This window comes from Notolepis coatsorum (genome assembly GCF_963971535.1).
Source record: "Notolepis coatsorum genome assembly, chromosome: 16".
In the NCBI taxonomy this organism is placed as follows: Eukaryota; Metazoa; Chordata; class Actinopteri; order Aulopiformes; family Paralepididae; genus Notolepis; species Notolepis coatsorum.
The window spans coordinates 4,848,351-4,876,260 of record NC_140180.1 but is presented as its reverse complement, the minus strand read 5'-3'; the positions used below and the strand labels follow the sequence as shown (position 1 = coordinate 4,876,260).

The 27,910-nt window shown below is 41.5% G+C and overlaps 3 protein-coding genes across 3 annotated transcripts; all 3 read right to left on the bottom strand.

The window, feature by feature from the left end:
- Positions 1-575: 575 nt before the first annotated feature.
- LOC311242464 (protocadherin beta-15-like) lies at positions 576-3,017 on the bottom strand (the record flags this gene model as incomplete). Its single annotated transcript, XM_084331427.1, has 1 exon — positions 576-3,017. One exon carries the CDS (start codon positions 3,015-3,017, stop codon positions 576-578), a length of 2,442 nt encoding a protein of 813 aa, XP_084187553.1.
- A 3,811-nt stretch (positions 3,018-6,828) lies between these two features.
- LOC311242463 (protocadherin beta-16-like) lies at positions 6,829-9,312 on the bottom strand (the record flags this gene model as incomplete). Its single annotated transcript, XM_084331426.1, has 1 exon — positions 6,829-9,312. One exon carries the CDS (start codon positions 9,310-9,312, stop codon positions 6,829-6,831), a length of 2,484 nt encoding a protein of 827 aa, XP_084187552.1.
- Positions 9,313-10,807: 1,495 nt separating this feature from the next.
- LOC311242462 (protocadherin beta-15-like) lies at positions 10,808-13,264 on the bottom strand (the record flags this gene model as incomplete). Its single annotated transcript, XM_084331425.1, has 1 exon — positions 10,808-13,264. The coding sequence occupies one exon, from the start codon at positions 13,262-13,264 to the stop codon at positions 10,808-10,810; it is 2,457 nt and encodes an 818-aa protein (XP_084187551.1).
- Between the last annotated feature and the right edge of the window lie 14,646 nt (positions 13,265-27,910).

The window sequence follows — 27,910 nt, the reverse complement described above, 5'->3', positions numbered from 1 at the left end:
TAAATGTATTGTCCATATAGCATTCAGAAAGGCCTGTGTGGATGGTTGAATGCAAAAAGAAATAATCTTCAAATGATTTTGAAATACAGAACAGTGCCATCAAATCAGTCATAAGGGAGCCATATTCACATGGATTGATGAGAAGAAAAGATAGACCTGGAAGCCATGTGAATCCAGCCACCGACAAGAACCTAGTGTATTTCAGCACCATGGACTGAGCCATTAAACAAAACGTCCCTTCCTCACATTCACCCAAAGCAACAATTATTTCAAAATACACTCCATCTTTCAAATAAAACGTATGGTGGATTCAACTTCTTATAACAGTATTATCAGAGAGGTACATTAATCCTACCTCAGGAGAACCATCAGAGAGTTTCAGTACCATGGACAGAACCAATCAACAGAACTTCGCTTCCTCACATTCACCCAAATCAACAATGATTTCAAAATATACTCCCTCTTTGATATAAGTGCGGTCGATTCAACTTCTTACAACACTAGTATGTAACCAGTGGACATTATGTAGAAATTAAGTAAGGATTTGTGCATATGACATGACAGAAATACACATGTCATAAATTATGACTCATAATGTTTTGAACAGAGAGATGAATGAGTCCTACCTCAGGGGAACCATCAGAGTCTCCGAACACCTCAGCAAAGTCAGTTGGGGTTTTTCTCAGAGTCTGGTCTGCAGGCATCGTGTTGTCATTGTAAGAACTGACGAAGTTGAAGTCACTGGTTCTAGAACCCGTGGTTAAATAGGCGTCATAATTGTACGTGCTGCGTAAAGTTCCTGTGCCATCAACCTCTGCGTAATTGGGAGGGAGATACGCGCTGGGGATGGCGACCGCTCCGTCAAACAACAGTCTGGGCTTTCTCCTGCGACAAAACCTCACAGCCATGATGATAATAATGAAGGTCAGGAAAAAGGTGGAGACGGACACCAGCGCGATGATCAGATACGAGGTCAGTTTGGAATTGTTGTCATCATAAGACATGTCTTTCAGTTCTGGAACTTCAGCCAAGTTATCAGAGATAAGTAAATACATGGAGCAGGTGGCAGAGAGAGAGGGCTGTCCGTTATCTTTCACTGCCACAATAAGGTTCTGTTTCATGCTGTCAGATTCAGAAATGTCCCGCTGTGTCCTGATCTCTCCGCTGTGGAGAGCAATAGTGAAAAGTCCCGGATCAGTAGATTTGACTATATGATAGGACAGCCAGGCGTTCTGTCCGGAGTCCGCGTCCACCGCTATCACCTTGGACACCAGAGAGCCCCCGTGCGCAGCTTTGGGGACCAGCTCGGTCATGAAGGAGTTGCCCTCCGGGGCGGGGTACAGTATCTGAGGAGAGTTGTCATTCACATCCGTTATGAAGACACTGACGGTCACGTTGCTGCTGAGTGGAGGAGAACCGTTGTCTCTGGCCATCACGTGGACTTTAAAGCTCCTGAACTGTTCATAATCAAACGACCTCACAGCGTGGATCACCCCCGTGTCTCCGTTAACAGATAGATAGGAGGACACCGGGGCACCGTTCACCTCACCAGGTAACAGAGAATAAATCACGGTACCGTTCTGTCTCCAGTCTGGGTCTCGAGCAGTAACGGAACATAACGTGGAGCCAGGTTTGTTATTTTCAGTCACGGAGGCGCTGTAGGACTGTTCCTCAAACACAGGTGGGTTGTCGTTGACGTCAGATACAGATAACTGAACACTTTTAGACGAGGACAGAGGTGGAGAACCCTCGTCGGTGGCAGTGATTGTAATGTTGTAATCAGACACTAGTTCACGGTCCAGTTCTCCCGTGCTCACCAGAGAATAGTAGTTCTTGATGGAGGGAACCAGTTTAAAAGGAACGTTTTGCTGAATGGAGCAGCGGACCTGTCTGTTATTCTCAGAGTCTCCATCCTGCACGTTAATGATGCCCACCTCTGTACTAGGTGGCACGTTCTCTGGTATGGGGTTAGTCAGAGATTTTAAATATATCTCTGGAGCGTTATCATTCACATCAGTGATGTCAATTATTATTTTAGAATCAGTTGAAAGTCCATATCCATCACTGGCATCAACGTGCATTTCAAATTTAGTATCACTCTCGAAATCGATAGGCCCTACCACTTTTATCGTCCCTGTCTTACTGTCCAATGAAAATATTTTTTTTGCTCTCTCTGAAATGCGACTGAATTCATACGTCACCTCTCCATTCACTCCCTCGTCTGCATCAGTAGCACTCACTGTAACCACTACAGTATCTAGAGGAGAGTTTTCAGGCAGACTGGCTTTATAGACGGCCTGGCTAAACACTGGGGCGTTATCATTAGCATCCAGTACAGTGACGTGGATGACTACAGTACCTGATCTCTGAGGAGAGCCTCCGTCAACTGCAACAAGCACTAAATTCAAATCATGTTGTTTCTCGCGATCCAGTTCCTTGTCCAAAACCAACTCCACGTTATAACCACCATTAGAATCGCCACGAACCGACAAAACAAAATTCTCATTATTTTGTAAATCGTAGCTCTGAACTGCATTCTGTCCCATATCAGCATCGTGGGCCTCTTTTACGCGATATCGAGCTCCTTTATCAGCCGACTCTCTTATTTCCAGCTTTATTGTATCCTTTGGGAACATCGGAGCATTATCGTTTACATCCTGGATTAGCAGTGAAACGCGGTGCAGTTCCAGTGGGCTCTCCAGGACCAACTCGAATTTAATCAAACATGAAACCTTATCTCCGCACAGCTCCTCTCTGTCGATCCTCTCTCTGACAACTAAATTCCCAGTGTTTTGATCCATTTCACAGTAACGCTGTTGTCCTACTGCCGTGTCAATGCGGGCCTTACGAGAGGACAATCTGCCCACTTCCAGTCCGAGATCTTTAGCGATATTTCCAATGACGGATCCACGTTTCATCTCTTCTGGGAGAGAATAGCTCACGTCTCCACTGACAAAGTGGATGAACAGAGCGAAGCCGCAGACCAGGCCCACCAGTGATATTCCTTTGTGCGCCATTGTTCCTCTAGATCTGTGTTAGCCACACGCAAGGAATTATAGTTGATGGATGTTATTACTCCAGAATAATTCCAAACGGAAGGGTGTAATCGTGTCAACAATATATCACCACAATATGCGTAAAGACTCCTCGATTCCTCCCTCTACACACGAATGGCACCTTTGCTCTGCACACTATTTGTCCACAGCAGTGGGTGGAGAAGTGATCCTCTCTGACATCAGCTGGTGAACAGCGACACTCTGGGTATATTTCAGATATTACACTTAATGAAAGTAGTATATCAGAATAAATTGTCATAATCTTTCTGAAATTATATGATCACAATCACTTGTATTTGTTTCAAATATATATAAAAGCATTTACTAAAGTGTGGAATGAAAAGAAACCATACGACTGCACATTGTCAAATCAAGACATGTTCAGTGGACTGATATTGGCTTAACCTAGAGAAGACGCTCAGAGGGAACATGGCATTCAGCACCATGGACAGAGGCTTTGTGGCAAGAAGACTGAACTATCCATGTACAGCCATTTACAATATCACTAGAAAGCAACACAATGAGAAATAGAGAGAGAGAGAAAGAGATTGTACAAGTAGGAAGTGCTTGATAAAAATGTAAAGTTAAATTCTAAATGTACATGTCTACCATTCAAGGCTAAGAGAATAATCAAAGACTCCAGCCACCCAAACAACTGCCTTTTTGAACTGCTGCGGTCAGGCAAGCGCTACCGGAGTCTCATGGCAAGCACAGAGAGACTCAGAAGGAGCTTCTATCCCCAGGCCATCAGGATGCTCAAAGAACAATGATTGGTCAGTGAACAATGATTGAACAATGAACAATAACAGGCCAGCAACACACCCACAGCACACACACACTCACTTTAAATAAACAACACACTGTAGCACCCACTTTATCACACTTTACACTTTACACTTTATATGTATATTATTGGTAAGGGAACTGCACATCTCTCATTCCTTATTCCTTATTGCACCTCACCACCACAACGGTGGCACCACAAGCTAAGCTATACCTCACCATTTTTGTACCAGATGTGCATACTGTATATAGAGGTATACTGAACAATTGTTGTTTACACTTGTGTTTACTTGACTTCTTGACTTTCTGTTTTTTACTTATCATACTTATTTATACTATCTTATTATTATCTAGCTCTAGCACACTCTCAGGAGCGAAACAGAAAGAAACATTTAATGCAAAGTATTCTGTATTTCTGTATGACAAATAATAAAGAAACTTGAACTTGAAACTTGAAAAGACACAGTACTTAATGGATGTTGTTATGATAGATTGGAAAAGAAGTCACAACACAAAGGTAAACCTGAAGGCAGAACATGAGCGTCTTTAGGTTAAGCCAATAAGACGTGCAAACAAAATGTATAAGAGCATCCAGATGAGGACTATCCAAGAAATCACGGCTGACCTGATGACTGACAACTATTAACGTTGCTTAGTTAGTAGGCATCACGATTTTCTATCAAAATATTTTTGTTTGACTTGAAAAAGGGTGAACACTAAACACTTTTCAATAACATTAACCATTGCGCACATGCAACTATTTTACACACAACAAGAGACCCGTAACGTTTTGATTCCTCAACAATTCCAAAATCGTCTCGAAATTATTCTAGACGAAGACAATGACAAGATTGCAACACGTTGCATAAGTCCTAAACATACTGTACATATATATGTCTATATCATGGACGGTCACGCTGCTAATTCACTCATCACACCACTCAAAAAGAGAAATAGAGTAAAGTCCACGTACAACTTGATAAAAACTGTATTTTTTCAGTAGTCCTTTCAAAATGGTGGCTTTATAAAAAAACAGAAAATAACAACAATGGAGAATAAAGGTGTTCATGTTATAATGATGAAGAATCTCCAAGTCTGAATGAGTCAAATAATGAAGATCCTGGACCTATGTTTTAGTTGAATCACACTGGAACTGTATTCATTCAAGAAAACATGAATACATTCAAACTGTGAGGAAATGTAACCAAATACAGCATGGAAGGCAATAATTGAAGGGATCGGAATATATTCAAGCATCTCATCGACGAGGAAACAAAGAGCCAATGTGATCAAATATCCACAACGAGCCTGTTAGTAGCAATACGCTTTGAACAACAGAGCTGTAGGATGGTGGATATACATGTTCTTCCTGAGCTGGTGAACAGCGACGCTGTGAGTTGTTCCTCATAATTACATATTATGAAAGAGCATGAACAATTCTACAGTAGGGTCATATTCCCTTACTGTCAATCATAGCCTTAAGCTTCATAAACTATCTGCATGAAATCAAGTAAAAACATCATCGCATTATTCATTGGATCGAGACAGATAACATGTCAAATTATGATATAGGTCAGAGAACAATAACAGGCTCAATCTTTCAGAAATGTCAACAGAGCAGGCGGTCAGGTGGCGTAACGGAGATTGCGTTCGTCACCAACCCCGGAGCGGCTGGATTCGCCTGTTCGAATCCAGCTCACAGCTCCGGGGTTGTCACTAGCTAGGCTGGCCGTTCACACTAATACAATTGGCAGTATTAGAGGGTGGGAGAAGCTGGCGGGGTGGGTCCGGGTCATTGTAAACAGCGACTCCTACAGTTCGGTCGGGGCGCCCGCTAAGCGCGGATAGGATCTAAGTGGGATAGTGTGATCCTTCCACATGCTACGCCCTCTCAGTGAGAATCCATGCTGCCAGGTGAAAAGAAGCGGTTGATTGGCTGGACGTGTGTCGGAGGAAGCACGTGGTAGCCTCCACTCTCCCAGACCGACTGTGGGGGGTAAGTGCGCAGCGACCAGGAAGGGGATTGGGAATTGGCATAACGACTAACATTGGGATGGGAGAAAATCAGAGGAAAAAGGAGGGAAAAAAAAAAAAAAAAAAAAAGGCAACAGAGCTCTTTTATTTACCACTTGTAGACGTATCTGAGGTGTGAACAGCTGGTTCAGCACCATGGAGAGCGGTAAGAAACATTCACCTTTCCTGAACATGAAATACTTTGGAACCAAGATGTCCTTGTTTTCTTAGTAGAATTAGTTGTTTCTTTTTGTATGCATAGTCACTTGTGAAGTTAATTTTAGTTCAGTCAGATGCATTTGTAAATGTGTATTTTTTCTTTTAATTCGGAAACAAGCAAGTATAATTAAGAAGCTACTTTGGCTAACCATTTATAAGAGAAATATGACTTACTAATTCATAGCTTTTCATTTAATTTATGTATAGGCCAATGTAGTACACCATTCAGAAATGGCTCTGGTAATAAGATATACAAAAAAAGGATTCAAATGATTTTAAGATGCAGAACAGTGACATCAAATAAAGAGAACCATTTGCACATTGATTGATAAGAAGAAAATATAACCCTGAAGGTCATGTGGATGCAGCCACCAACACTAATCTAAGGCTATTTCAGTGCCATGGACAGAGTCGAATTGTAGCAAGTTTAATTAAGTGGCTACTTCGGCTAACCACTTATGAGATAAATATGACTTACTAATTCCTAGCTTTTCATTTCAGAGTATTTTTTTTAACTCATCAGGCTATTTCAGTACCATGGACAGAGTCGTTCGAAACATCTCATTCCTCACATTCACCCAGAGAAAAAGATATTGCTAAATGTTCTGCCTGTTTCACTTCACAAGTAGATGCAACGTTGTACAACAGCATCAGGTAACCAGTGCACATTCAAGGAAACTATAGCTTATGGGAAATAATGAAGAAGAAGGCTTTTAAAAAAGGAAAACTATTTTGACTGTAACGAACACAATACAGGTCAGATAATACCAAACTGTAATGATGTGTGCGGGGGGAAAAAACCTGTTAGAATGTTTTGAACAGAGAGATGAATGAGTCCTACCTCAGGGGAACCATCAGAGTCTCCGAACACCTCAGCAAAGTCAGTTCGAGTTTTTCTCAGAGTCTGGTCTGCAGGCATCGTGTTGTCATTGTAAGAACTGACGAAGTTGAAGTCACTGGTTCTAGACCCTGTGGTTAAATAGGCGTCATAATTGTACGTGCTGCGTAAAGTTCCTGTGCCATCAACCTCTGCGTAATTGGGAGGGAGATACGCGCTGGGGATGGCGACCGCTCCGTCAAACAACAGTCTGGGCTTTCTCCTGCGACAAAACCTCACAGCCATGATGATAATAATGAAGGTCAGGAAAAAGGTGGAGACGGACACCAGCGCGATGATCAGATAAGAGGTCAGTTTGGAATTGTTGTCATCATAAGACATGTCTTTCAGTTCTGGAACTTCAGCCAAGTTATCAGAGATAAGTAAATACATGGAGCAGGTGGCAGAGAGAGAGGGCTGTCCGTTATCTTTCACTGCCACAATAAGGTTCTGTTTCATGCTGTCAGATTCAGAAATGTCCCGCTGTGTCCTGATCTCTCCGCTGTGGAGAGCAATAGTGAAAAGTCCCGGATCAGTGGATTTGACTATATGATAGGACAGCCAGGCGTTCTGTCCGGAGTCCGCGTCCACCGCTATCACCTTGGACACCAGAGAGCCCCCGTGCGCAGCTTTGGGGACCAGCTCGGTCATGAAGGAGTTGCCCTCCGGGGCGGGGTACAGTATCTGAGGAGAGTTGTCATTCACATCCGTTATGAAGACACTGACGGTCACGTTGCTGCTGAGTGGAGGAGAACCGTTGTCTCTGGCCATCACGTGGACTTTAAAGCTCCTGAACTGTTCATAATCAAACGACCTCACAGCGTGGATCACCCCTGTGTCTCCGTTAACAGATAGATAGGAGGACACCGGGGCACCGTTCACCTCACCAGGTAACAGAGAATAAATCACCGTGCCGTTCTGTCTCCAGTCTGGGTCTCGAGCAGTGACGGAACATAACGTGGAGCCAGGTTTGTTATTTTCAGTCACGGAGGCGCTGTAGGACTGTTCCTCAAACACAGGTGGGTTGTCGTTGACGTCAGATACAGATAACTGAACACTTTTAGACGAAGACAGAGGTGGAGAACCCTCGTCGGTGGCAGTTATTGTAATGTTGTAATCAGATACTAGTTCACGGTCCAGTTCTCCCGTGGTCACCAGAGAATAGTAGTTCTTGATGGAGGGAACCAGTTTAAAAGGAACGTTTTGCTCAATGGAGCAGCGGACCTGTCTGTTATTCTCAGCGTCTCTATCCTGCACGTTAATGATGCCCACCTCTGTACCAAGTGGCACGTTCTCTGGTATGGGGTTAGTCAAGGTATTCATATCTATTATAGGGGCGTTGTCATTAATATCAGTTATGTCTATAATTACTTTTGCGTCGGATGTCAGACCATAACCATCTTTAGCTGCTATACGCATTTCATATAATGACTTTTCTTCATAATCTATAGCGCTGCTCACTTGAATTTCCCCAGTATTTTCATTCAGAATAAATACTCTCCTTGCTGCGTTGGTAATACGACTAAATGCATATGTTACTTCTCCATTCACCCCCTCGTCTGCATCAGTAGCACTCACTGTAACCACTACAGTATCTAGAGGAGAGTTTTCAGGCAGACTGGCTTTATAGACGGCCTGGCTAAACACTGGGGCGTTATCATTAGCATCCAGTACAGTGACGTGGATGACTACAGTACCTGATCTCTGAGGAGAGCCACCATCCAGAGCTGTTAGCAATAATTTCAATTCTTGTTTTTCCTCGCGGTCTAATTCTTTATCTAGAACTAATTCTGCGTATTTCCCCCCTTCTGTGTTAGAATGGACTTTCACCACGAAATGATCATTCTGCTCTAATGCATAACTTTGAACAGCGTTTTGTCCAATATCTGCATCGTGGGCCTCATTCACACGAAAATGAGCCCCCTTGACAGCTAATTCATGAATTTCCAACTTGATTAATTCCATTTGAAATATAGGAGCGTTATCATTTATATCTTGGATTTGTAGTGATATACGATGCAACTCCAGAGGCGCTTCTAAAACCAACTCGAACCTGATAATACAAGACATCTTTTCTCCGCATAGCTCCTCTCTATCAATCCTCTCCGCTACAGTCAATGTGCCGCTACTAGGATTTATGCCACAATACCGTTTGCTGTTTCCTTCTGTAACAATGCGAGCCTTTCGGGTTGATAATTTGCCAACTTCCAGCCCGAGATCCTTGGCTATATTTCCAATTACTGATCCCAGTTTCATCTCCTCCGGAACAGAATAGCTCACGTCTCCGAATCCGAGGTGCAGCGTTTGAAGAAAGAAAGCAAAGCCGCAGAGCAGGCCCAGTCCAGACAATCCTTTGTGTCTCATCCTGAAAGAAAAGCCTCCAAGCCGCGCAGTGAAGTCCGTAATATAAGTATCAATAAAAATCACCAAACCCAATCTCAAATATGACGTTTTGTTCCAAGCTCCACAAAGAGGCAATGCGATCAAATATCCACGACGAGCCTGTTAGTAGAAATACGCTTAGAATAACAGAGCTGTAGGATGTGGTGGATATACATGTTCTTCCTGAGCTGGTGAACAGCGACGCTGTGAGTTGTTCCTCATAATTACATCCTATGAAAGAGCATGAACAATTCTACAGTAGGGCCACATTCCCTTATGTAATGCACGTCAATCATAACCTTAAGCTTCATAAATTATCTGCATGAAATCTAGTAAAAACGTCAAGGCATTATTAGTTGGAACAAACTAAACAGAGAATCACTCAAAGATTGTGATATAGGTCAGAGAACAATAACAGGCTCAATCTTTCAGAAATGTCAAGAGAGCTCTTTACCACTTGTAGACGTATATGAGGGGTGAACAGCTGGTTCAGCACCATGGAGAGCGATAAGAAACATTCACCTTTCCTGAACAGGAAATACTTTGGAAACAAGATGTCCTCGTTTTCTTAGTAGAATTAGCTGTTTATTTTTATCATCTGTGAAGTTCATTTTAGTCCAGTCAGATGCGTTTGCAAATTCTTTCTTTTAATTCTGAAACAAGCAAGCTTAATTAAGTAGCTACTTTGGCTAAACATTTATGAGATAACTATTAGTTACTAATTCCTAGCTTTTCATTTCAGAGTATTTTTTTTTCACAAACTCATCAGGCTATTTCAGTACACAACTCCATGGTATTTGTAGCATTACCTTTCATTTTCGATAAGCACTGTAACAGGTTGTAAACATAAACCGACTGCAGAATGTATGTATATATCAGGGACTTATATATATACATGTATAGGCCAATGTAGTAAACCATTCAGAAATGGCTCTAGTAATAAGATATAGAACAAAAAAAAGGATTCAAATGATTTTAAAATTCAGAACAGTGTCATCAAATAAGGCATAAGAGAGCCATATTCACATTGATTGATAAGATGAAAATATAACCCTGAAAGTCTCATGAATGCAGCCACCAACACTAATCTAAGGCTATTTCAGTTACATGGACAGAGTCGAATTGTAGCAAGTTTAATTAAGTAGCTACTTTGGCTACACATTTATAAGAGAAATATAAGTTGCTAATTCCTATAGCTTTTCATTTCAGAGTATTTTTTTAAGTCGTCAAGCTATTTCAGTGCCATGGACAGTCATTCAAAACACATCTCATTCTTCACCTTCACCCAGAGAAAAAGATATTGCTAAATGTTCTGCCTGTTTCACTTCACAAGTAGATGCAACGTTCTACAAACGGCATTAGGTAACCAGCGCACGTTCATGGAAATTAGCTTATGGGAAATAATGGAGAAGGCATTTAAAAAAGGAAAACTATTTTGACTGTAACCAACAGAATACAGGTCAGATAATACCATACTCTAATGCTGTGTGCGAAAGTAAAAACCTGTTAGAATGTTTTGAACAGAGAAATGAACGAGTCCTACCTCAGGGGAACTATCGGAGTCTCCGAACACCTCAGCAAAGTCAGCAGGAGTCTTTCTCAGAGTCTGGTCTGCAGGCATCGTGTTGTCATTGTAAGATCCGACGAAGTTGAAGTCACTGGTTCTAGAACCCGTGGTTAAATAGGCGTCATAATTGTACGTGCTGCGTAAAGTTCCTGTGCCATCAACCTCTGCGTAATTGGGAGGGAGATACGCGCTGGGGATGGCGACCGCTCCGTCAAACAACAGTCTGGGCTTTCTCCTGCGACAAAACCTCACAGCCATGATGATAATAATGAAGGTCAGGAAAAAGGTGGAGACGGACACCAGCGCGATGATCAGATAAGAGGTCAGTTTGGAATTGTTGTCATCATAAGACATGTCTTTCAGTTCTGGAACTTCAGCCAAGTTATCAGAGATAAGTAAATACATGGAGCAGGTGGCAGAGAGAGAGGGCTGTCCGTTATCTTTCACTGCCACAATAAGGTTCTGTTTCATGCTGTCAGATTCAGAAATGTCCCGCTGTGTCCTGATCTCTCCGCTGTGGAGAGCAATAGTGAAAAGTCCCGGATCAGTGGATTTGACTATATGATAGGACAGCCAGGCGTTCTGTCCGGAGTCCGCGTCCACCGCTATCACCTTGGACACCAGAGAGCCCCCGTGCGCAGCTTTGGGGACCAGCTCGGTCATGAAGGAGTTGCCCTCCGGGGCGGGGTACAGTATCTGAGGAGAGTTGTCATTCACATCCGTTATGAAGACACTGACGGTCACGTTGCTGCTGAGTGGAGGAGAACCGTTGTCTCTGGCCATCACGTGGACTTTAAAGCTCCTGAACTGTTCATAATCAAACGACCTCACAGCGTGGATCACCCCAGTGTCTCCGTTAACAGATAGATAGGAGGACACCGGGGCACCGTTCACCTCACCAGGTAACAGAGAATAAATCACCGTACCGTTCTGTCTCCAGTCTGGGTCTCGAGCAGTAACGGAACATAACGTGGAGCCAGGTTTGTTATTTTCAGTCACGGAGGCGCTGTAGGACTGTTCCTCAAACACAGGTGGGTTGTCGTTGATGTCAGATACAGATAACTGAACACTTTTAGACGAGGACAGAGGTGGAGAACCCTCGTCGGTGGCAGTGATTGTAATGTTGTAATCAGACACTAGTTCACGGTCCAGTTCTCCCGTGGTCACCAGAGAATAGTAGTTCTTGATGGAGGGAACCAGTTTAAAAGGAACGTTTTGCTGAATGAAGCAGCGGACATGTCTGTTATTCTCAGAGTCTCCATCCTGCACGTTAATGATGCCCACCTCTGTACTAGGTGGCACGTTCTCTGGTATGGGGTTAGTCAGAGATTTTAAATATATCTCTGGAGCGTTATCATTCACATCAGTGATGTCAATTATTATTTTAGAATCAGTTGAAAGTCCATATCCATCACTGGCATCAACGTGCATTTCAAATTTAGTATCACTCTCGAAATCGATAGGCCCTACCACTTTTATCGTCCCTGTTTTACTGTCCAATGAAAATATTTTTTTTGCTCTCTCTGAAATGCGACTGAATTCATACGTCACCTCTCCATTCACTCCCTCGTCTGCATCAGTAGCACTCACTGTAACCACTACAGTATCTAGAGGAGAGTTTTCAGGCAGACTGGCTTTATAGACGGACTGGCTAAACACTGGGGCGTTATCATTAGCATCCAGTACAGTGACGTGGATGACTACAGTACCTGATCTCTGAGGAGAGCCTCCGTCAACAGCAACAAGCACTAAATTCAAATCATGTTGTTTCTCACGATCCAGTTCCTTGTCCAAAACCAACTCCACGTTATAACCCCCATTAGAATCGCCACGAACCGACAAAACAAAATTCTCATTATTTTGTAAATCGTAGCTCTGAACTGCATTCTGTCCCATATCTGCATCGTGGGCCTCTTTTACGCGATATCGAGCTCCTTTAACAGCCGACTCTCCTATTTCCAGCTTTATTGTATCCTTTGGGAAAATCGGAGCATTATCGTTTACATCCTGGATTAGCAGTGAAACGCGGTGCAGTTCCAGTGGGCTCTCCAGGACCAACTCGAATTTAATCAAACATGAAACCTTATCTCCGCACAGCTCCTCTCTGTCGATCCTCTCTCTGACAACTAAATTCCCCGTGTTTAGATCAATTTCACAGTAACGCTGGTGTCCTACTGTAGTATCAATACGGGCCTTACGAGAGGACAATCTGCCCACTTCCAGTCCGAGATCCTTAGCGATATTTCCAATGACGGATCCACGTTTCATCTCTTCTGCGAAAGAATAGCTCACATCTCCACTGACAAAGTGGATGAACAGAGCGAAGCCGCAGACCAGGCCCAGCAGTGATATTCCTTTGTGCGCCATTGTGCGAGATCTGTAGAAGCCAAGCAAACCGATACGATTTTTGTCGATGGATGTTATCACTCCAGAATAATTCCTCAATGAATGATATTCTATATGTCGCCAAATATACGATCACAATATGGTTAAAGGCTCCTCGATTGTCGTCCTCCCAGCAAAAATGGCACCTTTGCACTGCACACTATTTGTCCCTAGGAATGGGTGGAGAAGTGATTCTGTCCAATCAGCTGGTGAACAGCGACACTCTGGGTATATTTCAGATATTACACTTAATTAAAGTGGTACATCAGAATAAGTTGCCATTATCTTTCGGAATGTCTGTGATCACAAATCCTTATTTATTCTAAATGTATATGAAAGCATAGAATAGGCTAAACAGTTGAAGAAAAAAAAGAAACCATATAGCACATGGTCAAATCAATGCATTTAAACTAGACTAGACATTGCAATTGGTTTGACCTAAGAGACTCTCTGAGTGAACATAGCATTCAGCACCATGGACAGAGGTTGAACGGTGAGGGGACTGGACTCATTCCTACAAGACTCCCTTTCTAAAATATATAATAAAGAAAGGCCACACAATAAAATAAAGAGATGTAATATCTGTTGGTCCTAAGGTCTACTAGTCTCCTATATGCAATCATTCAATCTTATCATCAAAATACAACCACAGTTTATAGAGGGCAAGGTAAACATCCCTGAGTTCACAATGTGCTATTATATATGTTCCTAATAAGCACATGGAATCGTATTTGTTCATACAAATAATGTAGTTCTAAAACAATAAAGGTTGAATAAAACAAATTACATTATTCTCTTTTTCTTGATACACTACACTTTGAGAATGGAATACTGTTGAAATTACCAGCTCTTGTTAAAAGACCTTACAAACTAGTATTTTTTTCTTTTTTTAGATGCAATGATCTATATTTTTGAGGCCGGCGTAAGGGAGCCATATTCACATGGATTGATGAGAAGAAAAAATATACTTGGAAGCCATGTGAATCCAGCCACCAACAGGAATCTACAAGTATATTTCAGCACCATGGACAGAACCATTCAACAGAACTTCCCTTCCTCACATTCACCCAAAGCAGCAATGATTTCAAAATATACCCCCTCTTTCAAATAAGACTTGTGGTCGATTACACTTCGATTACAACAGTAGTATGTATAGCGAGTAGACGTTAAGTAGAAACGAAGTAAGGATTTGTGCTCCTATTCCTACTACTACTGCTGCTACTAATACTAATAATACTAATAATACTAATAATAATACTAATACTAATAATAATAATAATAATATAATAATAATAATAATAATAATAATAATAATAATAATAATAATAATAATAATAATAATAATAATAATAATAATAATAATTAGGTAAATATCAACATTTTAATACAATGTAAACACAGACTCGTTGTCCTCTAATATCACTTTAAAATAGCTAATTGGACTGGAAAAAGACACGCGAAATGTGGCACCATGGTTTTAGCCTATGTTCTTTTACATTTTAGACTAGGCCTATATGCCAACCCTCTGGATCCTATTGTTCCAAATCTGGCCCTTCCAGAACCAGAACCTCATGGGTTTGTTATTACATATTAGTTACTGGGCATTTCAAAGTACCTCATATTTGGTACCATATTGAAGATCACAACTAGGGCTTTCAAATGATATAAAATATGTGTGTGATTATCATGATTATTATTGTGATTATTAGTCATATGTACAGACATCTTTTAAAGTTGAAATTGAACTTCAAACAAACAAATGCAAACAAAACCACTTTACTGACATGGAATGTTAAAAAGTAGAGGGGATGGGATTTAGACAATGTTGTGGGCAATCTATAACAGTTGACAGATTAGAAATCGAATGTATTGTTCAAAAGTTATGAATGAATCATAAATGTAAATTTTTGAAAATATACTTCCATATATATATATTTTTTTTTTATATATATATTTATTTATCTGATCATTTAGTGTGTGCGTTAATTTTTTTTTATCAAACTTACCCAATTCTGGCGGCTGGGTGGCGCAGTGGACATTGCGCTCGTCACCAACGCAAGAGACACCGGTCTCGAATCCGGCTGTCAGCGTTGCCTCCGGCTTGGGCCGGCCGTCATACTAACTCGATTGGCAGAGTCAGCGGGAGGGGAGTCGATGGGTGGTAGTCTGGTCGTTGTGAACAGTGACTCCTACAGGTTTGTCAGGGCGCCTGCACAGCAAAGACAGGAAATGGCGGGCGCAGTGTGAGCGTCCCACACGTTACTCCTCGCCAATGAGAGTCCGCGCTGGCAGGTGAAAAGATGTGACAGGCTGCCTCCTCGTGTATCGGAGGGGACATGTGATGGGCTTCTATCCTCCCTACGACTGGCCAGTGGGGGGCACATGCGAGCAACGATCAGGACAGGGGAGGGAGAATTGGCACGAGAGGAAAATTGGGATGGGAGAAAAATCACAGAAAAAGGAGGAGAAAAAGTAGGTAAAAAAAAAACGTACCCCATTCTCTTCCTAGAAGTACGACTGCTCTCTCTCTCTGCCGGCTTGTGTGTGTCCTCTGCTGGGGGTCTGTCTGCTCACGCGAGGGGTGGGGCCTCTGCTGGGGGTCTGTCTGCTCACGCGAGGGGTGGGGCATCAGCGTCCATGTCCAAAAAACGATGCCGTTCCTACACTGTAAAAAAAATGTTTTTTTCACAGGAAATTCACTGTATTATTTTACAGTTTTTCTACTTTAAGTGTAAATGCCATAGAAATACAGTAAATTACCTTTTCATCAGAATATTAACCATTAAATAAAGGTTGTAATCTGTAAATGTATTTGATTTTACTGTAATTTGACAGTAAGTTTTTGGCAACCATTGATGCCAGACATTTACCGTTTTCTTGCAGATTTTTTTCTTACAGTGTACATAATCTATACTTACAAAATGGTCGCTTCAACATTCAGAGCGAGTCACTCTACCGGGGGTGAAGCCAGTGGACTCTGGACTCTGAACATTCTATGCCTCACTTCCTCGAATTGGACGGCACAAATGTCCGTCTCGCTGTTTAGACCAATCCTATCAAGCCATCCCCGGGACTTACAGAACGACAGTAGGACGCCCGTAAGCGTACAGCCCCTCCCGTACGAATGCAAAAAAATTACATTAAATAAAATAAAAAAAACCAAGGGCGTGACGCCAGTTTGAATGACGGGGGCAGTGCCGCTGTCTCCGGCGACAGCTTCGGTTCCAGAGAGTTCCAGATGCAGCTGTTATAAAGATGCTTATTTGTAATTATTGTAAAATTTTGGTGTGAAGTTAAAGTAGGTTAAAGTCAGTTTTACGTGTGCTTATTCTCATCATTAGAGCACACAGTGTCTTGTGTTTATTATAAATCCACAATGTATCCAAATCCAAATTACTCTATTGAAATGTGATTTTAAATACGTGCCTTTCATTTTAATTAACTATTTAACAACTTGTTTATCAGCTTACCTATTGGAACGGATCAGTCTGACCAAAGGTAGATATATTTGATTTAGAATTTTGGACAAGTACATTAAATATCTCTTCACTGATACTATAAGAATGAATGAAGTTTGAAGAGAAGATGAACATGCTACAATCAACAGGTCCAAGGTAATTCTGCACCACGGACGGAGAAAACACGTTGGAGATAACATTGTAGAACTATCACAATGACAGAGAACCACAACTTTGCTTGATAAGAAAGAATAGACTGTGCCGACTCCCGAGTATTGGATAAGGAGTTAGTTTAACAGAAAAAATAGAGAACATGGGACAGGTTACCATTTCCAAGCAGACTAGTTAACAGCCATTACGCACATGCACTCATTATTACTCACAACACAAGATACAGGAAAAATACAGACATTTTGAATTATGCCTGATTATGCACAGCTATATGCTTGAACTTATCAGGGATCACAGTCTATCAGAACTAAAGGCACATCTGAGACGATGTTCAACATAAACGTGAAAGCCCACGCCATTCAGCAATACCGTCGCAGAGGCACCAATGTACGACCTGTCTTTTCTTTATTCCCGATTGTATTTGTATATTCAATCATCCTGTGGTGCTTCAATTCTAAACAACTTTACAGCTGTACGATTTAGAAGAGCAGAATACAAATAAATTTTTATTTCTCTCTCTCTCTCTCTCTCACACACACACAGTCTATCTTCTCTCTGTCTCTCTCACACACACCCACACTCTCTCTCACACACCCCTGCGCGGTGATTGATTGAATGAAAATTGTATTAACAGATTGCAGAATAGGTACAATACAGTACGGGTCACACAATTGTTAATTAAGGGGATGCAGACCAGAGAAAGACTCTCGTCTTCTTTACATCAGGGTCCCCCATTTTCAATTCATAATGAATTGTAAGTAAGGGTGCAATTAGCACCGCACAATCCATTCTTTGTGGATCTAGCCCACAGTCTCTCTCGCTGTCTCTCACAGACACAAACACAAACTCTCTCTCTCTCTCTGTCTCACTCACACAGACACAAACACAAATGATCTCTCTCACATGCAGTCTATCTCTCTCTCTCTCTCTCTCTCTCTCTCTCTCTCTCTCTCTCTCTCTCTCTCTCTCTCTCTCTCTCTCTCTCTCTCTCTCTCTCTCTCTCTCTCTCTCTCTCTCTCTCTCTCTCTCTCTCTCTCTCACACACACACTTACAACTGAGGTATCATTGTTAGAAAATGTTACTGAATGATGTCCAATGTCATTACCAAGAAACAATAACAAACTCACAACAACCAGTTACATTTACTCATACGACCTCCAAGCAAGCAAGCAAAAATCCCGTAAAACACAATCAGGATTCAACAGGCTTCCTCACATATTCCAGCCAAGCTGCTCGGCTTAAACGCACACATGCTGCCACCAGTCAGGCCAATGAATGTGAACATAATTAATATCATGCTATAAGACCAAATCTGGTGTTGAAGCATCATAACAGATGAAACTGTAAACACATTGGTGATGGTGTTCATTATGAATTGAAAATGGGGGACCCTGATGTAAACAAGATGAAAGTCTTTCTCTGGTCTGCATCCCCTTAACAATTGTATGTATTGAGCCGTACTGTATTGTACCCATTCTACAATCTGTTAATAAAGTTTTCAATCAATCAATCAATCAATCAATCAATCAATCAATCAAACGGCGCACCATGACAGATGAAAACACATTTGGTGACAGCACAGCAGACAGACACAGATTCAAATAATCACCAGCAGTATATTGACAACATTATTCATGTGTTTTGCAAAGGAAATCTACTTCACCCTCTCCCCCAACTCACTCACGTCAACTCAAGTCAACTTTTTCTAATTATCTTCAGAAAAACCCAATTATATCTTTAAAAAAGTGCTCAAATGGTGGTCGAAAGTCTATATTGAAGTGACCGTGGCTTCAGCTGCATTTATTTATTTGAGAAACACAACCACGTACCTGTCATACTGTGCTCTGTCGTTGTCAAATCTGTCGGTTGCAGGCATTCCCAGCGATACAGTTTGCAATGTTCCTCCATAGCGTCCCTGGGAGAGTGATGGATGGACTCCTTAACTGGTGTTTCATGAAGGTTTATTTTCAATTCACAACGTAAGAGCTGAAGTGAAAAGACAAAGAAAAGATACTCAGATATATACATTATATATACAGATATATACATTATATATACAGATATATACATTATACAGATATGCCACATTCACATTGTTCAATAAAGTTAACATAACACTTGACACAAATGGCTTCCAATAACAGTGACATAACAGTGACATAGCCAAATACATAAAATGAATACAAAATATTAAATAAACAGCCCATATTACTAAATAGGACAATTTGACATCCCGTACCTTGTCCTCTCTCTCCAACAGGGGGGCTTAACCATAAACCATATGAAAGTCTTCTTTCAGGATCTATAAGTATAAACAAACAAAACTCTTAAAATGCTTGTACTCTGGACCTTACTGAATGAAGTTGTGTAGGCTAGCCAGCCATTTGCAATGACCAAAGCTAGCAAGAAAAATAACATATTCTTCACAGTAACAGGAATGACTTTAGACAGAGTTGTCAAAAAAACACAAACAGTGAGTTCAAACCAAATATATATACAGTATATAACCAAATATTAAAACCATTGAAAGTGCACATCAGTTACCTTGTAATCAATTCCAAATAATCAAAGAATAACAGAGATATTCCTTTCCCTTTCTCGTCAACCGTCACCTCAACCGTCCAGCTAAACCCACACTCCATGCTGTAGTGTAAACCATGGGTGTAGTTTTCTAGTTGCTGGTTGAAAGTGTCTTTCCCTGGCTGGGACAGAGCTGCTATAGCTGTCCTCATTAGCTTACTCTTTTAGAGAAAGTTAGTTGACGTTACAGTCAGTTGGGACAGAGCTGCTAACAGTTAGCCATCCTAATTAGCTTACTCTTTTAGAGAAAGTTAGTTGACGTTACAGTCAGTTGGGACAGAGCTGCTAACAGTTAGCCATCCTAATTAGCTTAATCTTTTAGAGAAAGTTAGTTGACGTTACAGTCAGTTGGGACAGAGCTGCTAACAGTTAGCCATCCTAATTAGCTTAATCTTTTAGAGAAAGTTCCGTTGACGTTAGGCCTACCTACAGTTGGGACAGAGCTGCCACGTGTCCTCTCGAGCTCCAGCTTTTCTAGAAAGTTCCTTCGACTGTTGGGACAGAGCTGCTAACTTAGCTGTCCTCTCTTCTCGAGCTCCAGCTGTAAACCATACTTGCTACTTGACGCTATATACGTTGGTCGCGTGCTCTGGTGGTCGCGCGAGCCGAATTGCGCGCCATTCAAGGAAGATGCTGCCGACGTGCTGGTCAGTAAGAAGCTGCTCGCGTGCCAAATATAAGACGCCCATCATGTCAAACTCGAAACCTGATTGGTTAACAGCTTCACGGTAGATTTATTTTACCCGGAGACAGCACAGGTGGACAATCTGATTGGATAAATACTCAAATGGACACGAGCTGCACACTGGAAGCAGCGTGACAGAGAGAGAGAGAGAGAGAGAGAGAGAGAGAGAGAGAGAGAGAGAGAGAGAGAGAGAGAGAGAGAGAGAGAGAGAGAGAGCAATGAAATATTATGGTAATAAAGTTATGTGAACAAACTTTGTAAAATACATATAACATTTATGAAACTATAGGCTAGATTAAATTATTAAAGAAAAAAAGAAAAATAATACAGATTCGGACAATCTATAGGCCAGCAGAGAATACTTTTGTTCAATACTGACCCTGATATAGGCACATTTCCCAAGACACACAGCATTCAAATTGTGATTTTGACATTAATTACCATTAAGGCCATGAGCTTCAATCTGTTTTCATTCCGTGCAGGTGATTGATTGAATGAAATTTGTATTAACAGATTGCAGAATGGGTACAATACAGTAAGGGGATGCAGACCAGAGAAAGACTTTCGTCTTGTTTACATCAGGGTCCCCCATTTTCAATTCATAATGAATTCTTTGTGGATCTAGCCGATGTAAGCGCAATTCGTCTTTATAAAACGTAATGTCGAAAGGTTCTTCAGAGAAAAAAGAATCATATAGGCTTATGTCTATAAAAGTACTTCTAAATGTATCCAATGCACAAATACTTTGTCGTTTCTTTTTTTACATGGTCCTGGCTGATCCGAGGATTGCAGCCAACAGTAGTTGGATGGAGATGTGAAAACAGAGGAGGCTGTCACATCTCGGGCTGCGGTCTGTGCTGGTGAACAGCGACACTGTGAGTAACCCTCAGGTATTACAATCATTTAAATAAATAAATAAATAAATAAACGTGCATAGATGTGTATTGCATGAGGATACACCATAATTATTTATGCCAACTTCAAACGACGTTGGATTATACCGTCTTTCTTCCGAATCATGAATGAAATGAATGAATGAATGAATGAATGAATGAATGAATGAATGAATGAATGAATGAATGAATGAATGAAAACTTTATTTAACAGATTGCAGAATTGGGTACAATACAGTACGGCTCAATACACACAATTGTTAAGGGGATGCAGACCAGAGAAAGACGTTTGTCTTGTTTACATCAGGGTCCCCCATTTTCAATTCATATTGACATTTATGACATACACAACATACATGACATTTATGGCATAGGGACATACAGGTATTTAGTACTGATACATTTGTGACATAAACGGTATTCAAATATACAGTACTGTTACTCATAGATCCTGACAGAGTATATATGATGGGGAGGGGACTGTACATTAGGAGGGGGTGGGTGGGTGGGTGGGAGAGAAATATACATACGGTGGGGAGGAGACTGTACATTTGGAGGGGGTGGGTGGGTGGGGGAGGAGACTGTACATTTGGAGGGGGTGGGTGGGTGGGGGAGGAGACTGTACATTTGGAGGGGGTGGGTGGGTGGGGGAGGAGACTGTACATTTGGAGGGGGTGGGTGGGTGGGGGAGGAGACTGTACATTTGGAGGGGGTGGGTGGGTGTTGGAGGAGACTGTACATTTGGAGGGGGTGGGTGGGTGGGAGAGAAATATACATACGGCAGGGAGAGAATATATACATGCAGTGGGGAGGAGACTGTCTATTAGGAGGGGGTGGGGGGATGCAGACCAGAGAAAGACATTTGTCTTGTTTACATCAGGGTCCTCCATTTTCAATTCATAGTGACATTTATGACATACACTACATGACATCATGACATTTATGGCATAGGGACATACATGACATACAGGTATATAGTACTGTGTGTGTGTGTGTGTGTGTGTGTGTGTGTGTGTGTGTGTGTGTGTGTGTGTGTGTGTGTGTGTGTGTGTGTGTGTGTGTGTGTGTGTGCGTGCGTGCGTGTACGTGCGTGCGTGCGTGCGTGCGTGCGTGTGTGTGTGTGTGTGTGTGTGTGTGTGTGTGTGTGCGTGTGTGTGCGTGTGTGTGCGTGTGTGTGGAGTGTTGGGCGTGTGTTATGTGACAAAAGACCGCCCGTCTCGTCCCCAGCTCCGCCTCATGAAAGAGGAGAGAGACATGTATGCGCGTGAAAAGATGTGACAGGCTGCCTCCTCGTGTATCGGAGGGGACATGTGATGCAAGGCTTCTATCCTCCCTACAACCGGCCAGTGGGGGGCATATGCGAGCAACGATCAGGACAGGGGAGGGATAATTGGCACAAGAGGTAAATTGGGATGGGGAGAAAAGTCGCAGAAAAAAGGAGGAGAAAAAGTAGGGAAAAAAAGAAAAAAGTAACCATTCTGGTTATTGTACGTTTGTGGTGAAAAATTTAAGAAAACACTGTGGGCGTCAACAACAGCCTCTGTGCTCCTGATTGGCAACTTGGCCAGTCCCTACACACACATATTGTACACAATTCAATTCAAAGAACTTTATTAGTCCCACAAGGGGCAATTTATTGAATTTAATTACATTTAATGAATACTGCAAACAGCTGCACTTATACACATCCAAGACAGAACAAGGGACATACACGACACTATTAAAGCACAATAAACATGACACTGTTAGAAGAGGATCCTTATAAAGCTGATCTGTCAAGTCTAATAAATTAATTCGGTCAGTACAAAAAGAAGTGCACTTTTGTCAAAAAAATTTAAATCAAGGGGTCATAAGGTGCATATTAGTGAACTGACCATTCCTTGCACTGTATGGCCATTCACCAGTCGAATGGCCTCTGGAACAAAACCTAACTTCCTTGTTTGTTTTACAGGCAGGCTGTCTAAAGCGCTTTCCTGATGGCAACAAGTCAAAACACACATGAAGGACATGTGTGGAGTCACTAATTATCTTATGTGCTTGCTTGAGCACTGTTAAACTGTACTAGGGATCTTTGTGTTTTGCAGATAATTTTAGAGCTAAGGTTGACAACACCTCGCAGTCGGTTCTTGTCTCTTTGACAGAGGGATGTGAACCAACATACAAATGAAAAGGTTAGAATACTTTAAATAAAAGAATAAAACGTTGCATCAATGTGCACACAATAGCAACTTTGATGTCAATGTGCACACGATGGCAACTCTGCCTCCTATCCTCACAGCAGCGTCAGAGGGGAGACATGAGGCTGTCGCTCCAAAGGAGTGCAGTTTGCCACTTGAAGTGAAATTGAGCATGATCAAACTTTGACTCTTTTCCGTTCCGTGACACTAGGGAGTTAAAAAGGTCTGAAATTAAGGTTGCAGCCAGATCAAGCTGTTCTTTGAATGTGATCAACAAAATCTTAAAACCAACAAAATAAATGTACTGGTATCCAGTGTAGGGATGCTTCATTTGGAGTGATGTAGTTTCTACATTTTGGAACCAGTTAAAACCCTGCTGTAGGTGCAGTGTTTTGCACATGCTTTAGGAAAGAGGAATACAAATGGTTAAAATAATTGTCCATGCTTGTGTATGAAGTATGAACTATGTGAAACAAGAGTGCAACAAGGCTTCCATAGCTCTGCTTTCCTCTCCATACATCTGGTCATTCATGTTCACAGGCCAGTTGAACTGGGGCTAGGAGAGGCAGAGAGCCCAAATTAATTACATTAATTAAATGTAAGCACCCCTCCCCCCTACCTCATTCATACTGGGTGCTCCGCAGCATTAGCAAAAAGCTAAATATGGGGGACATGAATTCTTGTCCCGTGCACAACTTCAGTCAGTCACACCCAGTGTGATGGGGTTGCCAGTGCAAGATGGGAATTTGTATTCAAATATGAAAATGTTCAAACTGTACTTTTTTTTGGCTGATTTGAGTGATGTGTTTTAGTGTGGAAAGCTGAAGTTTGTCCCATATTCCTTGCCGTGTGCCATCACTGGATAGATGAAGCAGCAGAACCTCAATGGAGACGAGGAAGGATTACCTCAAACAGAGAACATACCTCAACTTACTGGGGTTGAGCAGAGAATCCAAACAGACGTCCAACGATTCCCCACCTACACATGCAGTTCTTTACAGACATCAAACAGAGAGGCACATTTAGCAACAACCCAGATGATAATACAGCCTTCCCTGTTTTTAATAGAAGGTAGGCTAATAAAATAATATTGATAATCAATAACTCACCCCGATCATGCTGGCTTGTAAGGCGGTTTCACCTCTGAATGACCTCCTTATTGTCCCCAGAGTCTATCCTCGACTGGTTGTTGATAATCCCATGTGCCCTGTTGCCTCTGGGTATAGATAATAAAACAAATGGGACCAATTATCAGTAACAGCAGAGGGCTTTGTTTAACTTTCAGAATGAATGGTCATTAACATCAGCACTCATTCCTTCCTGATCCTTATTTGAGAGAGAGGGAGTGCAGAGAGAGAGAGAGGAAGCAGAGAGAGAGGAAGCAGAGAGAGAGAGACGGGGAGAAAGAGCGAGCGAGCAGATAGAAAAAGAGAAAGGGAGCAGAAATGTCTGACCACTAAGTGTGTATATATATATATATATTCAGATTCATATTCTACCTATATTCATTGTAACGTATAATATAACCAATAGACCCTCATCTACACCTTTGTTTACACCGTTTATTATTCTCATATTCAGAGTTAATTATATTATTTACAGTTTATTTTATTTCCTCATATATTTATATTGAGATCTAATTGTATTGTCTATATTGTTCCATTAGCCTGCCCATACCTGTACCTCCCCATCCCCCATGCTGCTACGACACGAGAGAGAGAGAGAGAGAGAGAGAGAGAGAGAGAGAGAGAGAGAGAGAGAGAGAGAGAGAGAGGCAGGCAGACACAAAGGACATGTCGCTGTCCAAGGTACTGAAATTATGTTTTTTTTTTATTATTCCTTTTTTTATGCAGTCAGGCCACTGAACTTAGAAGCAGGCCAGGACAGTGTTTCTAGTTGCAGCAGCACAATAGTTAGATAACCTAGGTGGGGAACAACCAGGAGATCACTGCAACTCACACAAGTTGGAGAACTATCTCTCTCTCTTGCTCTCTCTCACACACACACACACACACACACACACACACACACACACACACACACACACACACACACACACACACACACACACACACACACACACACACAAGGGAGCCGCATGTGATTGGTGGAGGCGGGACCCTTACAAAAAACTGTTGTTGCTAATCATTGACACATGCTAGCCTGTAATAATCCCCCCCAGAAAAATTGACTTTGCATTTGATATATTGCAAATATATGCCATCACACACACTGGCATTTAAAGGGTTAGAATTATAAAATGAATATGTGGTGTTATGATCAGGGCTGAAGTTGAATAAAATATTGTATTATTTTCAATCTGACATTACAAAAAAACTGAAAATCCATCAAAATCAGTGTTGTTGCTAATCATACAGCCTGTTTTTTAACAATAATTTGTGATGCCATCACAAACACTGGCATTTAAAGGGTACAAATAAAAAAATTCCTGCACCAGAATGCAGGAAATTAAGTCTTTGTGTAACAAGAAATGTCCTGGTGGGGGACCCCCAGACCCCCTGTTTAAAAAGTGGCCTGACTGGGGCTATATTTTGCACTATATTTCCTGGCCTGAATGATTTTCCCAGTCCAGCCCTGGTTAAAAGCTTCCTATGCTTATTAGTGTGTGTGCGTTTGAACGTGTGCATGTTTCAACCATACATTTCCATTTATAAAAAAAAAAGAAAAAAAATATATATATATATAAAAAATATTTTTTTTATTTTTATTTTTTTACCTCCTATAATAGTGGGGGTCGCGGCTCTCTGACACCGTTATTTGGGGGTCGCGGCCTGAAAAGTTTGGGAACCCCTGGCTTAGAGTAGACGACAGAGTACAGCAACTTGCAATGGGCCTGGTCTACAAGATACACTACACGACTAAGGTACCCATGTACATGTCCAAATACTTCCCAAAGGTCAGTGAATACCACGATCACAACGCCAGAGGGAGCTCCACAAATCATGTTAAACCCAGATTCGGCTCAAACAAGGGACTAAACACGTTTCGCAATTATGCCACATCAATGTGGAACGCCCTACCCAAAGCTGTAAAGGAATGTGAATCACTACCCACTTTCAAAACCACTCTCAAAGAGCACCTACGGGAGACTGCAATTCGTAACTGGCCTAACGCAAACCCTAACGCAACCCCCTCCAATGTACAATAAATGTCCTATTAAACCCTTAATAATACACAAGACCCTCTTCTTGGGACCAAATAAGGTTTTGTCGATAATCCAATGTACAAAATCTGGTATGTCATAAATGTATAGATGTAGCAGTACTGTCTATCTGTATGTCATGTATGTCATATATGTCCTGATGAATTGAAAATGGGGGACCCTGATGTAAACAAGACGAAAGTCTTTCTCTGGTCTGCATCCCCTTAACAATTGTGTGTATTGAGCTGTACTGTACTGTACCCATTCTGCAATCTGTTAATAAAGTTTTCAATCAATCAATCAAACGTTAGCTAGCAAAACGAGTGGCTATATTATACAATGTATTCATTGGTTCTAACGCTAATGTTACTGCAGATACTTAGCTGCTAGTACTGCTGCTGACCTAGATCATAATATACTAATATGGAATAAAAGCACAACATTATGCCACTAGGTTATTGTTGCTAGGCTAAGAGAGTTAGCACAACTCATCATGACATTAGGAACCTTAATTTAGTGAAAGCATATTGATCATGATGGCATCAACAGGCTTCGGAAACGACACCACTGCTGTGATTATCCTGTGATGATGTCTCTGTGAGACACTGATGATGAGAACATGAGAGCGAAGTGCGCACGCATTGAAACAGTAACACGGGGGGCGGGACTTGCCGTCAGTGCGGAAAGTTCTATTGGATGTAGTACAATCGTTGGATGTACAGTGTCAGCTGCCCCTAGTCCAATCAGAGCCATTTGTTACCATGACGTAGGACGGTGGGGCGCGTTCCATTTCTGTTTGTGTAGGCCGTCCGCCGTGCGTTGGCCTAATTCCATTTCAAATGTATCAGTGATCCGCCGTGATCCGAATCCAAATGCGAGAAAAGAGGCGCTTTGTAGCCTGTGGTTGTAAAATGGGGAACTGCTCATCCACGTCAATGTTGTGAGTGGGACTGTAGGCCGAGGGTCGTTAGACCCCCCTAGGCATGGTTTATTGGTCACAAATCACTCCTGCGTGTGATGTAATGCTTAAATATATTAGGGCTGTCAAAGTTAATGCTTTAATGTTGGAGATTCATTTAAAGCATTAAAATAAATTAATCTAGATTAATCTATGACTATGAAAAATCTTCAATTTTAGCGCCGCGGATATAAGAAAGTGGTCTAGCTGAGTCAATGTTGATGGTTTTGTTGAACATTTGTATTTCACAGGAGAGAAACTGTATTCAAAGAAAGCTATTAAAATAGTCTTTGAATCTAAATATACTTTCTTTGTGTTGATTTTACATTAATTCCACGATTTTACTCAAGTAAATACCTGTTACAAGCTTCGGTCTTAAGTAGAAAAATGCTATTTTTAATCTAGATTAATTACAGAAAATGTTGAGATTAATTTGTTAATTATTTTTAATCTATTGACAGATAGATCTATTTAATCTATCTACATACATACATACATACATACATACATACATACATACATACATACATACATACATACAT